Here is a 15,870-nt window from a genome sequence, read left to right on the forward strand (position 1 = left end):
ATCTATACTTCCCTTTCCAATGGTCTTTTACTCCATTATATCAAGAAAATCCAGCTTGGCCAAGGAATTGGATGATCCACCATTTGTTCTCCCTCCTTGATTCATTGCTATCCTGGATTCTATTGAAGCTCCTCCACTTTGTGCAAAAAGACTATCAACTTTGGCAATTTGATGTGATTGTTCCCTATTTTGGGTTATAATTTTAGTAAATAGTAGGTTAATAGAGGTAACTGAGGCCTTCTTCATACAAAAGTTTGGAAATCAATTCTCTACATGCCATATATTCTTCTATATTTAATTCTTAAATAAACGTTTATAGGGAATATATGGATAAATAAACAAGTAGCTTGGACTCATAAAAACATGATAAAATGATAATTAAGACTCATTTATTCAACTAAGCTACTAATTAAACAGTCACTAATCAAAAGATAAGATTCAACAAATAAGTATATATTAATGTAACTATCAATGTAAAGCACGCTTGTCATGCTGTAAGCCTTCTCATCCACAACTCATCTTTATCATGCAACATGGGCTGGTGGTCTTCTAAGGTGCACACGTCTCTTATCTTAACAGTATTGAGTATTCAATGGAAAATACTTTTGATATCTATAACGACATTAAACCTTCTTTATTAACATATAAATAATAATCAAAGCCAATATATTGAGATGGGAATCCCATCAAATGGATCTCCATATCTCCATAGTTTTATATTATTAGAATTTACAAGATCTCTTGTCATATTTATTGTGGTAAAATCATAATATAATCATTGCCATGTCTATCTTGTAACTCATGTTAAAATTTTCCTTTGATTTGGATTTACTCCTTGAGGTTTCAATTTCAAAAATATGATCATTATGTTTTGCCCAAATTTAAAATAGATTTTTCTGTCATTTTACCATCAAAACTGACCATTTGTCATTTACCACATATGTTTCATTTGACACATCAATGTCCATCTCAACACCCCAATTCAATGTTCTTAGTAATTGAACTTCAATATATTAAGAGTGAAGCTGGTCCATAAAATACCAAGAGGTGTCTCTCTTTGATATGTAACTTCCATAACCAAGAGTTGTGTGTCTTTGTTGGTTATAAATAATCCATGGGATGATAGTTAAAATTAGATTATCCATTCAATCATTTCAGAATTCAAAATTCTGAAACTCTCTCAATTCTCTTTTCTATTCTCTCTCAAATAGCATTTAGGTTGTGGGTACAAGTGTTTTGTTCTTGTAATAAAACATCATAGTTGAGTTTTTTCAAATCTGAACGTGAGAGGCATCACTATATATACATTGTAGAACACTTGCCAAATATCCTTATTTGTGAGTTCTGGAAGAAATGTACACATTATAGAACTCTATGTTGTAATGTTTATGTTTTTCCAATAAATGTCATGCCAACGGAACCTAAGTCTTTGTTACTGTTGATTTGTTATTTAGGTTTTCAGGTTTTGTGTTTCTCTACGTTCTACGTGTCAGATCGATGGTCTTTTTGTGTCTTTTTATTTTTTTATTATTTATGAATGACTTAACACTTGTTGATGTAGCATTGTATTGGAGTGTTTATGACATGTCACATGTGGCAAATGACAAACCGTTAACTTTAACGATGAAGTGAAAGGGACACCTATTTTAAACTTAAACAAAACCTAAGGACTATAATTCTTAAAATTGAAAACTCAAATACTAAGTTAAAATCATATGAAAACCTAAGAGCTAAATATTATTTTTACCAAAAAATTTTATGATCACCTTGTCATACTTTTTTTGTATTATACGTTAAATGTAATAAAAGACAGATGCGCCATCATTATTGAAGAGTGCTACACATCTTAAATTTTCTTCTCAAAAGTTAGTTTTCAAATGAAGTGTTACCATCTCACAAGATTTTTTATTTTGAGAAGTGTGTCACTAACTCATGAAATTGTGACACATCATTTAAAAACCAACTTTTAGGAAGAAAATTTAGAATGCGTAACATTTAATGAGGTAGAGAAAATTCAAAGGCATGAGACTATTGACTTAAGAAAGGCGTAGTCATGAGAATAGAATCGACAATAAGTCCAAAGGACAGCACAGGATCCTCATGGCCCTCCGTTGTCTCACCCTCGAAGCTCCAATGCATCATCTCAGCCGTACGATTGATGGAACAGTCAGAGTGTTCGGGGCCCACGCAGAAGCAGCTGCAGAGTGTTCTTTAATCACACGGTCCTTCTCTTTCTGCCTTCCCCGGCACTCCACACGTATAGGCTACACCCTCCTCTACCGAAGCTTGCCGACACTGGGGCACGTGATGCGACTGCGTAACCTCGCCTGTCCAACCCCACGATGACATGATTCAATATCGTTTACAACAATATTTTTTATATATAAAATGTCTACCCACAATATTTATAATGTCTTACTATGATATTTATTTCTTTCTGAAAATATATTTTAATAAGTAAATGAAAAATAGATGTTATACGTATAGTCCAAGTCAACTATAAAAATAATATTTTAGTGAGAGCATTCTCATTGGACTGGGCTATTTGGCAAAGGCTTATACATTTTCATCGTAGTAAAAATTGATTAACGTGAAAAAAAAATGTTTGGTATTATAAAGTAAAAAAATATATATATTTTATAGTAAATTTTTTATTTAAATAGTAATAAAAAGTTATTGATGTGAAATAAAAAGTAGAAATGTTGAGAAGTTGGAATTTTTGAGAAATAGTATCGGGCACTCAGGGCCGGCTCAGGCCCTAGGCGAGTTAGGCCCTCGCCTAGGGCCCCCAATTTAATAAGGCCCAAAAAAAATTTTTTGAGTTAAAAAAAAAATAAAAAAAATTTATTTTGGACCCAAAAAAAAAAATTGAAGGCCCAAATTTTTTTTAATAGGGCCTAAATTTTTTTTTATTAAAATTTAAGGCCTCAATTTAATAAGACCTCAATTAATAAGTCTATTATAAAGTTTAAAAATAATTTAAAAAATAAATTAAAAAAAGACAAAACATTAAAGCCTTTGACATCATTAAGGCCAATTCCCTAGAGCTGACGCTACAGTACCCTGACGCCCTGACGCTACAATACCCTATACATGCCTACCTCATTCATTCATCATCATGGCCATTGGCCTCTCTCTAGAAATTTTTGTTTTTGATGAAAATATAAACGTTAGAAGAAATAAAATATTATTATTTATTTTTTATTTATTATTTAGCCATATAGGAAAAGCCAAAAGCCAAAAATATAAACTGCTGTCACCATGGGCATTTTAAATATCAGTCTCTATATTTGCCATTGTACCTCTCCTCTTTGCTTGCTCTTTTCTGAGTTTTTCTTCTCTACCTATCTCATCATTTTCTCTTCCTCTCCGATTCCGAGTGACTAAGTCTCTTGTCCTATCTTCAAGAACTGCTTCATAATTCCTTTGCCAAATCAGGTTTTATTGTTCTATTTTTGTCATTTATTTTATTATAGTCATAATTTATTTTTGATAAATCGTGTTTGTTTAATTTGTTAGTATTCTTAATTAAACATGTCTACTAGAAAATATGCATCTGGATATGAAAAACTTAAAAAAAAAAAGAAAAATAGATAAATTGATTGAATCTCAAAGAGGAGCTCTAAATAAATTTGTTATTAACAATAAACAAAATATTGAGGATAATTTAGGTGAAAAACTCATAAATGAACAAGAAACTCTTCAAAAAGAATTAGAAGATAATGAAAATGTTATTGATGTATCTAAATCTATTGCTACAAAGATATTAGAAAATCTTGAATATAAAAATTTAATCAGAAATTTTGCATCTCAAAAAGCGAGTAGAAGAATTTATATATATATATATATATATATATATATATATATATATATATATATATATATATATATGTGTGTGTGTGTGTGTGTGTGTTACTTTACAAAAAAAAAAAAAAAAAAAAAAAAAATTAGGCCCAATTTCAAAGTTTTGCCTAAGACTCCAAAATTTGTTGAGCCGGCCCTACGGGCACTAATTACTTTGGTGAAAAATTTGGAGAGTATGAACAATGCTCCCCCAACTTCAATCAGAGCATTCATATCCACATCTTTATCGTGAAGAAATTCCTATTTTTAGGAGCCAAAATGATAAAATAAAGAGAAATGCTAGAATCTTATAAAAACTCTACATTTTGCCCATAAAAGTCTATGTGGTAAGATGCCACATCATATTTTTTGTGAAGAAAAAAAGACAACAAAAAGAAGATGATGTGGCATCTTGTCACATGAACTTTTATGGACAAAATATGAAGTTTTTATTAGATTCTAGCATATTTCTAAAATAAATGTTTTTAACAGTCTATCAGGCTCATTATGTGGAAAATTTTGGGAATAATTGTTACACATACTCTCATTCTTTTACTCACTCTTAAGTGACCCCAAAATTTAGAAAAAATTTGAAAAAAATGATAGTATCATTAACATTACTCAAAAAGAATCGTTAGTTGATGTGAATGAAAATTGGAGAGGAAATTATCTTGTTTATATTGAATGCGTATGACACTTAATAAAAAGAAAATTGAAAAATATAACCGATAGAAAATGACAAATTTTTAAAAATATATTTGTTTTAAATATTTAAGTTTTAGGAAAAGAAATAATTTTTTTTATAAAAAAAATAATATTTAAATGAAATATCAATGAAAGTAAATTTAATTTGCTAAGACAAAAATAAATAAGTAAAATAAAATATATAATTTTTTAATTAAAATAAAAAGTAAAATTAAGTAGTGCGAGGGTGATGTTTTATTTATATCTTAATTAATCTTTCAGAAATTGTATTGGTCATTCAATTGACAAATTTTTTTTTTTTTTTTGTAAAAACTACTTCATTCCACATAAACCAGATTACAGAGGAGGAACAACAAAAAGAGAAAGAATACAACACAAAAACCCAGCCATGAAAGACATCAGCACCTCAAAGCCCAGAAGGAAATCCAGGAAGGTGACAGTCACGTGGGAATGCAGCTTTTGAAGGCCGCGGCCCAAAATGATAGATAAAACCATCGGGAGTACAAGAACCCCTAAAAACTTATATCTAATTTGGTAACCACAGAAACCAAACAGACTAAGAGGTGGCAACTTAGATCTAGCCCAATTTCCATGGAAACCGAACAAACTAAGAAGGAAAAGAACAGCGGAAATGGGATCTCCTACACAGACAAAGAGTCTGAAGCCCAAATAGTTCGGGTTGAGTTGTACAAACCACAACACCAACAAACAGAAAAACACAGAAAAAAACCCAGAAATCAGCAGCTTCATCTTCAAACAAAGCGGAGGAAGGCGGTGAGCGGAACCTGTCCGGCATGTTGGACCCACACGTGAGCGCGTGTGAACCACGCGCTGGAGCGTGGATGTGTGGAGAAGAGGCGGAAGGAGGCTCCGGGAAGCTGGAATGCCGGTGAGAGGGGTGGTATGGCGCGTTGCAGGCTGGGCCAAGCGGAGAAAACAAGATCTGATTTTGAAAAATCCCATCTTGAAAGCTTCGCATAAACGGCCAGCGACGAGGTGAAGAACAGAAGACCAAAACTGCTGTTTTAAGAGGATCTTGGATAAATCGTCAAAGACAATGAGATGATCTAGAGAAAACTCTATAGAACAAAGACCTAGAGAAAACTCTAGGGAGATAAGAGTTCTCTCAAGAAGAGAGAAACTCAGCAAAAAGAAAAGCATAAAGCTGTAGAAGAGGGGGGGAGGAGGGGGAAAACCAGAAGGTTTCCCCTCCTCCTCTAGCACCGGCGGCAGGTTTTTGTCTATCAAGGAGAGAGAACAAAGCTTTTTACGCTAGGGTAAAAAACACCCAATTGACAAATTTTTTGAAAACCCTGATAAGTTGTCCAAATGGGCTGTCACTTCTTTCTTATCCATTGGCCAGTCAATCCGCTTGCTCATTGTCGGGATGTAGTTATCTAACTCGGTTTTGGGTGATTTGATTCTGCAAAAGTTAAGATCCCAAACTAATTCTGGTTCCACAAATTCAACATATATAAATATAATGGAAATGAATCCCCTAGTTGAATAATTTCAATAAGGTCGTGATATAAATTGAGTGTTTTGCATCTTTTAATAGAAAGTAAATACTTTAGCTTGAAACACAAAAAAAAAAATATAATTTTTTATACCAAATAATTTTTCTTTCTCATGATAAAATACTTTATAGACAAAGTACTCATTGATAAAATCTCCAAAGCTACCATCTTTGTTGATTTTGAAGGCTCCGGTGTTAAGAGCTCGAAGGTGAGTGGAGGGGTTCTGTTAGAGGCGAAACTAGCATTTAGAGTTTGGGGTGCAAAATCAAAATATAAAAAATTTGGTGGGGGGGGGGGGGGGTGGGATTATAATTTTAAAAAAATTTATAAGGGCATTTTTAAATTTTTTTTTGAGGAAATATGGGGGCTTGGGGGCCAGTGTAGTTCTGCCCTCAGGTTCGGTGGTGGAAGGTGCGCGTTGAGTTCGAACGACAGGAGTTCTTAGGATTTTTTTGAATTAAATATACGTTGTTTTCATTTCTATTATATTTGGTATTTTTACCTAATGTGTCAATTTTTTATTGAATGCTGTAAAATGAGATTTTACACCACATTTGGATAAAAGTGACTCTCATTTGCAATACAACAAAACTAACCCACGTCCAAAAAAAAAAAAAAAAATGAAGAAGAAGATAATACACCATATTTGAGAAATAATAGAAGCCCTCCTGTGCTAATGCTTTTTAGAATGTATTTTTTATTTTCATTTTTTTGAATTGTAAGAGTATTCACATTGGTTTATCTAAATTTTTATGCAAAATGGCTAACTAAAATCCACTTTATCTAGTTTGGCTAATGGGTTTTGAAAGACACCATACACCCGATTATCTATTCTTTCCTTATATTATTTAAAATATTATTTTTTACTCTTTTTTATTGTTCTTTATTTCTTTTATAAGGATTGTAGTTTTTTCAACCGTATTTCTTTTAAACCGTCTTTTTTTTAAACATCATTTTTTAAAAAATTGTTATATATTTTGTTAACGCTATAAACTCTCAATACAAATTGTGCATGGATGTGAATATAGTGAGTTTAATCCTCGTTTAAGATAAAAACAAATTACTTTGCATTACCTTTGTGTTGCAAATTGCATTTTTCCATTTTATTTTTTGTTTGAAAAATTAATAAGTATAGGAAAGTATGCTCTAAATATCAAATTTTAAGACTCTTGATTGTGGACTTGTGTTTGTTTAGGGTTAAATTCGTAATGAGATGTATAACAAAATGTTGAAGAAATATAAAATATAGTGAGTAGGGCCAAATCACAAATGGGTAACCAATTTAATGGGTTAGGGTAAAAAATAAGGTTACTACAGTTTTTAATGGGTAAGTGTCGAAAGATTTGTGAATGAGTAATCAACTTTTAGATTTTAAAGGTATGACTCAAAAGATTTTTTGAGTAGGAACAGTAGGGCCAAAAAATTTAAAGGGCAGAGCTAAAATGTTTATTGGGTAAGGCTAAAAACATTTATTTATAGGGCAAAAAAACTGTGGGTAGGAGCACATAACTAAAATATTAAACACACAAGGTTTGGTTCTGGTGGTTCGTGCAACTTGCGAGATAAGATCATCTTCATTCATTTTGAAATAATTATATTTATTGATTTAAATTCAATAAATAGAATTTTTTTTGGATGAATTCGATATATATATATAAACTGAAAACGATAAAATCATAAGTTGAAACGTCTAAGTCGTGTACACGAGTCACATAACAAAACGATCACCATTGATTTTTCAGGTCAATCAACGGGTAACCTGACATGACCAAACACAAATATCCCATTTTAATGCAAACAAAGGAAAAGACAACATAAAAAACAAAAAGAAGTGCTTTGTGCAACATACTCACCTATTGACAGTTGACAGATAGGGATTGACCATCTACAATATTATGGAAGCAGCGAGCCATCTCGGTCTCATCTCGCTGCTGCAGAAGCTGTCTTCTTGGAATGACTTCCCAAGAAGACAGCTTCTTGGGAGTGGCCAGTGGCGTAGAGAAAACTAGGATTTCTGGGTTTGTGTTGCTTTGCTTTGTATAAATGGAAAAGTTGAGGCTTTAATAGACTTTGCTTGATACTGACCACCCGACTCTTATCGGCTACCGATGTCCGTGTTCATAGAAAATATATTTCTTGATAATATGGATCCTGATAGTATTGCTTTCCAAATCAAGATCCTAGAAAAATTTGGGTTCAGTAAAGAAACATGTGTCCCTCCTTCCCTCACTCAACTATCACCAAGAAAATCGCTCTCATTTGCCATGGAGGAGGCAGTAACAGTAATGTGTTCAGTGGTTACAGATTTGTTTCAGAAAACCAACATCAACCCTAAAGCCATTGATATTTTGATCTCAAATAGTACTGTGTTTTGCCCTACACCATCTCTAAGTGCTGCTGTAATTAATAAGTTCAAAATGAAGAGCAATGTTATGAGCTTCCACCTCTCTAGCGTGGGATGTAGCGCTCGAATTATAGCAGTGGACCTTGCTACAGACTTGTTGAGAGTACATCGGAATTCCTTGGCTCTAATTGTCAGCATGGAGACTCTACTCTTGAACTGGTACACTGGCAAGAATCCATCCATGTTGATTACTAATTGTCTCTTTCGGATGGGTGGTGCGGCTGTACTGCTCTCGAGCCGGGAACCGGACAGGAGCAAAGCAAAGTATGAGCTACAACATCTCGTTCGAACAAACAAAGCACAAGATGATCGATCTCATGCGTGCGTTTTTCAGGATGAGGACTCGGAGAACATGGTTGGGGTGTCGATTTTGAAGAACATCCTACATGTCGCCGGAGATGCACTAAAGGCGAATATTGCTGCACTGGGACCTCTGGTTTTGCCATTTTCAGAGCAATTGAGGTATGGATTGTCCATAGTTCGCCAGAAGATCATGTGGAGTACAAGGAGAAGTAGCATCTACGGGCCGGATTTCAGGAAAGCTTTGGAGCATTTCTGCATCCATGCAGGGGGTAGAGCTGTTATTCAAGCAATTGAAAAAAACCTAGGGTTAAGGAAACAGGATGTTGAACCATCAAAGATGACTCTTTACAAATTTGGAAATACTTCCATCTTCTTTGGTTTGGTATGAGCTCTGCTACATAGAAGCTAAAGGGAGAATGAAAAGGGGCGACAGGGTCTGGCAAATCACACTTGGGAGTGGATTCAACTGTAATAGTGCAGTATGGAAATGTATTCACAATTCAGAGTTTGAGATAGCCAACGCATGGAGCGATATCTGCTCATATCCCGTAGAAGTACCTAATGTTGTAAAAATCAATTGAAGACAAGAATTCCTCTGATCGTGTTTACCCGACAAGAGTGGGTATACAAAGTGACTCTGCCCATGGAGGAGTTCCACGCTATAAAAATAATAATAACAATAAGTTATTTTAGAACCATAACCATTCACAAGTGTTAGACAAGAAAGTGAATGATCTTCTCTCTTCCAATATTCTGCCCCTATATGTTCAAACAACAAATATTTATGCAAATATACGAACACATATTTATAGGGTAAAGCAAGAAGACTATAGGAAGCAAGAAATTCGATAAAGGAAACCCAACTCATAAGACTTTCTGCCTCAAGTTCTGACAATTTAAACAAAATTGTGCAACAAAGACGATTTAAACATCCAAAAAAGGGGAGACCGAAGAGCATAATCGAGGCAAACCATTTGCTAGCCACTATGGCTCAACTCCAAAAATGGCAATGCAGGGGGAAGCAAAACATTGAATAAGACAAGGTAAAGCCATAGGAAGCAGCCTCATATATTGAGAGCACTCTAATCCAAAACTGAAACAAATTATCAGCACAAAGTAACACGATCCCATAAGAAAAAGGAAACATAACAAATGGTAACAACGCAAACAATGTTTTCTTCTCCACCTGACAAAAATGGTTCCCAACAATTTTCTATCTTCCCACATCTTTCCTTAATTCTCTTTTAAGGATTTAACAGGTTTTTCTTCTTTCTGTCTGTTTAAGGATTTAACTCAAATGGGGCAGGGTGGGACATCCAGGGTAGTTCCAGCTTGAATCTGACCCCAACCAATAAGACGCCAGTGCTTCTCAACTCGTCGACTAAGGGCAATCTTCTCCCCTTTGCTGGTGCACACTGGAGATGTGAGTTGCAACTTTGCCAAATCATTCTTTACAGCAAGTACTCGCGCTCCTGTAGACATAGATCCTATGTTCAACATTAATATCTCTTGCTTTGTCAGCTTAGAGACCTTTCCCTGCCTCTCTGTACCCTTAGTCCTGACACCTAGAAGCCTCCGCAGCAAGAAAAAGTTCACCTGCAAAATCACAGTAACACAAGATCAGCGGAAGAGAGGAATGTCTAACAACACGTGCAAGAGAAGGGAGGGAAGGGAAAGAAAAGAGGGGGGAGTGGGATAGAAACCAACAAAGAAATGCCAGAAGAATATAACGGTATCACCTCTTAAAATCTGAAAAAGATTCCGAGCACTGAAGAAGCTCATTTTGAATGTTTTAATAAAAACAGGCACAATAGAGTTCACAGCAATAGACCTTTCTCTCTCTCTCTCTCTCTCTTTGAAAGGACACATACAAATAGGAATAATTATTTCCACAGATATTTTATGCCTTGCTCCACACAAATCCATCTTGGGAGGGAGGAAAGCATGTGCGCATTATACAATGGGACACTTGCATGTGACTTGCTTAATTATTATTACATGAAAAGTTTTTTAAAAAATGGCACGTTGATATAGCTACCAAGTTTAATCAAGTCGAGACCAGTAAAAGCTTTCAAATTAGCCCCTTACCTCGAGCTCAACAAAAACTTCTGGGAGTGATCCAACTTCCCCAAGAACTTGACCCACCAACCTATCAGCACGCGTTAAAGTGGGGTCCATGGTTGTGCCAACCCCAATGAGACCTCCGGGCACAGCAAATTGCAGCTCATTTTGCTCAGCATATAATGAAACTATTCTGGAGTATATTGGGGTGCATCTGATGTTCCCACTCTCATCTTTAACAACAATCCCAGGACGAACCTCGATAAATTGATTTACCTTCAAAACCCCCTGCCAAAGAATAAACTCTCAAATGAGGCACTGACATACGATAGATTTCATATACTTGGTGGTCCAAGCCAACGCTGTGAAAGGTGGTCAGCAAATAAATTTTCCAGCATGTTTCAAATAGTCATAAACTAATGCAAAATTGATTAATAGTTTGCACAAACAAAAAGTGGGAAGAATTGACAGTAGAAACCTAAAAGTGGGAAGAAGATGCGACTTATAGAAAGCTTTAGTCATATCTGCGCTATCACTCTAAAATGACTAGTCAAATTGCAATTGGAGCTCCCTAAAGTCGCTTATAAAGTCCAGTCTCACTTAATAAGGAATCAATGTGGGACTTAGCACCCATGAACTCCTTTATAATTCATTCACTCTATGCAGGCTAATCATATTCCCAAAGTGGGATTGAGGTGTTACATTAATTGTTTGAAACAATGCCAAACGCGTCCATTAGCACATTTTTGGGACCCATGATTCAACTAATTACGTATGAATAATGTAGACCAACATTCCTAAGAAAGCCCATGTAAAAAACAATCAAACATCATATGCCAATAGCAGGCATGAACGGCACTTAAATGGTTCTCAATTTTGAACAAATTCATAAAGAAGAAACATACCCTGAGAATACTTCCACCAGCCACACCACCTCTTATCTCATCGACCTCAAAACCAGGCTTATTAACATCAAAAGATCGGATAACAATCATATTAGGAGGTGAAATAAAGTTCCTTTCTGGAATGGGGATCTTTTTCACAATATACTCGCACACAACATCAATATTATACTTCAGCTGAGCAGAAATCGGTACCACTGGTGCTCCATCAGCAACAGTTCCCTGATAAACAAAAAGTCAACAAACACCATTCAGCACACTTCCACAAGCTGTTTTTGCACCAAATATGGTCCAAAAGAATTTACCTGAATAAACTTCTGGATTGCTTCATGCTGGTTAATGGCCACATTTTCCTGAATCAGATCTACTTTATTTTGAAGGATTATTATATGTTGAAGGCGCATAATTTCAACAGCAGCCAAGTGCTCAGATGTTTGTGGTTGGGGGCAGCTTTCATTGGCAGCAATTAGTAGTAGAGCTCCATCCATAATTGCAGCTCCATTAAGCATTGTAGCCATGAGAATATCATGACCCTATAGAATAGGTCAAGAAACAATCTTATGAACACAAGTTCAAGACCAGATACATCAAGATTTAGCAGCATAACACAATATGCAAGGACGGCATTTTACTTGGCAACTCATAACAGAAAAAAAAAAAAAAAAAAACAAAAAAAATAGGCCTTGGGGCCTCCCACAAATCCAATGTCAGATCCAATACATGACAAACCTTCCAAAAAAGAAGCTCTTATAGTTGAGACCTTGGGTATTCAAGAGTTTTGAAAGTAGGACCTTCAAGTCACAAAATTTAGGACGACTAAAACTGGAAAGTATATGCAGAAAACAGAATATCTCTAATTAAAAACAATAAAGAAAAAGCAAATTTTAATTCATAAATACACTACTAATAAGAACCTAAAAGGAAAGAAAAATCCATACAACATTTCCCAAGCCAGTGCAACCATAAATTTGAACGATAAACTAGTGTCGGCATCTAATGTCTACAATACCATGTATACAAGACATCAGGAACCTAAATGACTTAAAAGAAATATTTTATCTAATCATACAAATTGCACATAAAACCATAATTGCCAATAACATGCACTTCAGTATCTTACCGGGCAATCTACAAAAGAAACATGCCTCAACAATTTCATCCTGCAGCTTTCAAACCCTGGAACATCACACATAGGACTATCTTCCTTCCCACTTCCATAAGCCCTATAACAACAGTGTAACATATTAATGAAATGCAGCTAGCTAGATGAAAATATAATTGAATCTGTCAAAAGTTGCGCACTTATAACACATAGGTCGAGGGCACCGTTCTTCTTCACATTTGTAGATCTTTGCATTGGCATAACCAAGCTTGATAGTAATGTTGCGCTCCAACTCATTTTTGAAACGAACAGTCTGCAGATGAATGACAAGACAGAGTTACACTTTCAAAAATTTATTCATGCAATGTTTGTACAAAGGAAAATGTAAATATATTATGCTCCACTATCACCTAAGTTAATGTCTCTTTCCTATCTAAACTCAAGCTTTGATAAACAAAAGTCAAGCCAAGGTTTGCCGCAGTCAAATGAAATAAATTTTGACCAGTGGTCTCCGCTTCATAGTGGCTACAAATTAAACACTAGGCCAAGAAACATTTGCTTAACCAATGAAATTTAACTAACCTCAGTAAGATGAAGGCAACTAAATCTCTAGCAAGACTGTTAAAGGAGACTCAAAACTGTGAAGATTTAGTGAGCTAACATCAAAAATTTCCATTCTGATGAAAAGTTAAGAATCAATATCCATCTGGAACAAACTCAATTAAGATTAGTAAGAAGTGGTTTCTATGTCCTGAACCTAACTAAATGGTAGACATTCCCTTTACTGGACAGCATACAATTCTGCAGCCATGTAAAATTAATGAGCTCTACTATTCATACACAACAGAAGTATTATAACTCATACCATCAATTACAGTGCTTCCAGGAAGGGATGCATTGCAAATTACAAGCAGTAGCAATATTGTAAAATAAAAAATCACCTGAACACCAGATATGGCTTTTACAACTGTTGACTTCCCATGTGCCACATGACCTATAGTGCCTGGTACAATAAGTTTAGTTGCAAGTCGTCAGCTTCAGAAATAACTTTAGGAGCTATGATCAATCACCAACTAGGTGCATGAAAATTCAGTCAATCTCAGCTGCTATGATTACCAATATGTTACGGGGGTTTAGGCATTCCATACTGAACAAAAATTACCAATATTAATTGTAGCCTGACGAGATATAACTTCAGGAGAGAGCGGATGTAGCTTTGTTACATCCAGTTTACTCAGGTCTTGCTCCATCAAACCCTTCCGCGACATTTTGGCTGTTTCTAAAAGCTCCCTGGATGAAAGAACTTTTCAATTTGCTGGCAAAGTTCAACGAGCAAGTGGTGAATGTATTTTTGCTTATAAAATGCAAGAAACTGCACCATAAAATGTCACAGACATTATTAAGCAGAGAACATCTCTTCACTAGGCTTGTCAGCTACTATTCAAAACAACTAATGCACTGCTCCTAAAGTACAACCAGACTTGGGTAATAATTTTACATTTGATCAAGAAACTTTTTTATGCACCCAGTTAGGGGTGTAAACGAGCCGAGCTTGGCTTGTCCAGGTTCAGCTCGTTTACTTTGAGGCCAGGCTCGAGCTCGAGCTCGACACGAGCCTAGAAATGTTGCTCGAGCTCGGCTCGATAGGGTTGGAACCCTGTTCGAGCTCGAGCTCGTCTATTTTGGTCAAGCTCGAGCTCAAGCTCGATTAATTTTGGGATGTATATGTACATGCATTTGGCAAAAATGATTCAATCCTAGAATTCAATATTATGTGAAAGACCATGTCACAGGGAGTTCCTAACAGAGCCAGGCAGTGAAGTGGAGCTTAGAAGATGAGCTGGAAAGGAAGAGCAGTGAAGTCTGTTATGTAGTTAATGTAGTAATTCTGTTAGGAGATTGTGCACGTGTGGATATGGTAGTTAGTTGGAACTAAAACTGTAAACAGAATTGCCTCAACTGATTAAGCCTTATAAAGGCTGGTGGAGTGCAAAGGAGGGGAGTCTTTTGCATTTTGGCAGAAACTGTAGGACATTAGCCATCTCGAATTGGCCAATTCCATTCAATAAAGAGTTGATTCTTTTCTTTTCCATTTCCATTCTTTGTTCTAGAGAAGTATTCTGTTACAGACCAACACCCATCTGTTTAATAAGACGAAGATACTTTTTCTGCTCTAATTTCATCAAACACAAACCATAATTCAGAAAAAAACAGAAACCCCAATACCTATCTATCCAAAAATATTTACACATTTTTCTGGGCAACCAAACAAACACATCAAACGGCAAAACCCCAAACCACCCACCACCCAAGAAGAAACGGAGAAAAAAAAAACCAAAAAGAAAAGAAAAACCCACAAATCTTATCACCTCCTCTGCCTCCGATCCGCGGCGTACTGCGAGAGTGAAACGACCTCCGAGAGCGGCGTGGACAGCGGGGTTGGCAGCGGCAAGTTCCTGGAAACCGGGCACGTCGAGGTGTGTGGTTGCTGCGGTGGTGGTGGTGGTTGCTGTTGGGGGCACTGGGGGAGTGGTAGGAGCCGAGGAGAGTCGTGAGAATGGAGGCGAGGAGGATGGTGGTGGAGACTGAGAGGCGAGTCGTGAGAATGGAGAGATCAGAGATTCAGAGATGATAGATTTAGGTTAAATTTCGGTTCTCTAATTTACAACCGTTGGATTTGGAAAAATAATTAAATTTTAAATATTAACGGTTTGATTCGTTTTACCAAAAAGCTTATTCCATGTGGCTGTCTCTACTTAGATCTGGTGTGCTTGTTCAATATGATCCATTGATAATATATACGTTTTCAAATTGGTTTACATAGATCAAATTCAACAGCGAAGATTAAACTCAATTAAATTGGACGGCTACGATTAAATTCAATAAAAAATTCAAAATTTAGAAATTAGGAATAAAAATTGTGTTATGTAGTATTATTTAGGGTTAGTTTGTTATTTCAATTTCAATAATTACGATTTTAAAAATTGTGTTTTATTCAATCGCGAATTTTTTTTTCTTCTTATTTTAGATTAA

General features: G+C 35.5%; 1 protein-coding gene and 1 pseudogene across 5 annotated transcripts; one reads left to right on the forward strand and one right to left on the reverse strand.

Moving 5' to 3' along the window:
- Window positions 1–2,100: 2,100 nt before the first annotated feature.
- On the forward strand, window positions 2,101–9,434 carry LOC132185151 (putative 3-ketoacyl-CoA synthase 21 pseudogene; annotated as a pseudogene).
- A 389-nt stretch (window positions 9,435–9,823) lies between these two features.
- LOC132184870 (eukaryotic translation initiation factor 2 subunit gamma) lies at window positions 9,824–15,442 on the reverse strand. 5 transcript variants are annotated; one of them, XM_059598655.2, is made up of 9 exons: window positions 15,207–15,442; window positions 14,000–14,127; window positions 13,779–13,840; window positions 13,038–13,150; window positions 12,856–12,958; window positions 12,041–12,268; window positions 11,739–11,957; window positions 10,861–11,121; window positions 9,824–10,368 (listed from the first exon to the last, which is right to left on the reverse strand). In XM_059598655.2, the coding sequence occupies exons 2-9, from the start codon at window positions 14,103–14,105 to the stop codon at window positions 10,066–10,068; spliced, it is 1,395 nt and encodes a 464-aa protein (XP_059454638.1). In that variant the 5' UTR covers window positions 14,106–14,127; window positions 15,207–15,442; the 3' UTR covers window positions 9,824–10,065. The 5 variants fall into 5 exon arrangements, with proteins under 5 accessions (XP_059454638.1, XP_059454634.1, XP_059454636.1 ...); XM_059598651.2 differs by having other exon boundaries at window positions 14,000–14,209; window positions 15,207–15,297; XM_059598653.2 differs by having other exon boundaries at window positions 14,000–14,152; window positions 15,207–15,296.
- Window positions 15,443–15,870: the final 428 nt, after the last annotated feature.

Source organism: Corylus avellana, chromosome 7 (assembly GCF_965113065.1).
Source record: "Corylus avellana chromosome 7, dhCorAvel1.hap1.2, whole genome shotgun sequence".
Taxonomy (NCBI): domain Eukaryota; kingdom Viridiplantae; phylum Streptophyta; class Magnoliopsida; order Fagales; family Betulaceae; genus Corylus; species Corylus avellana.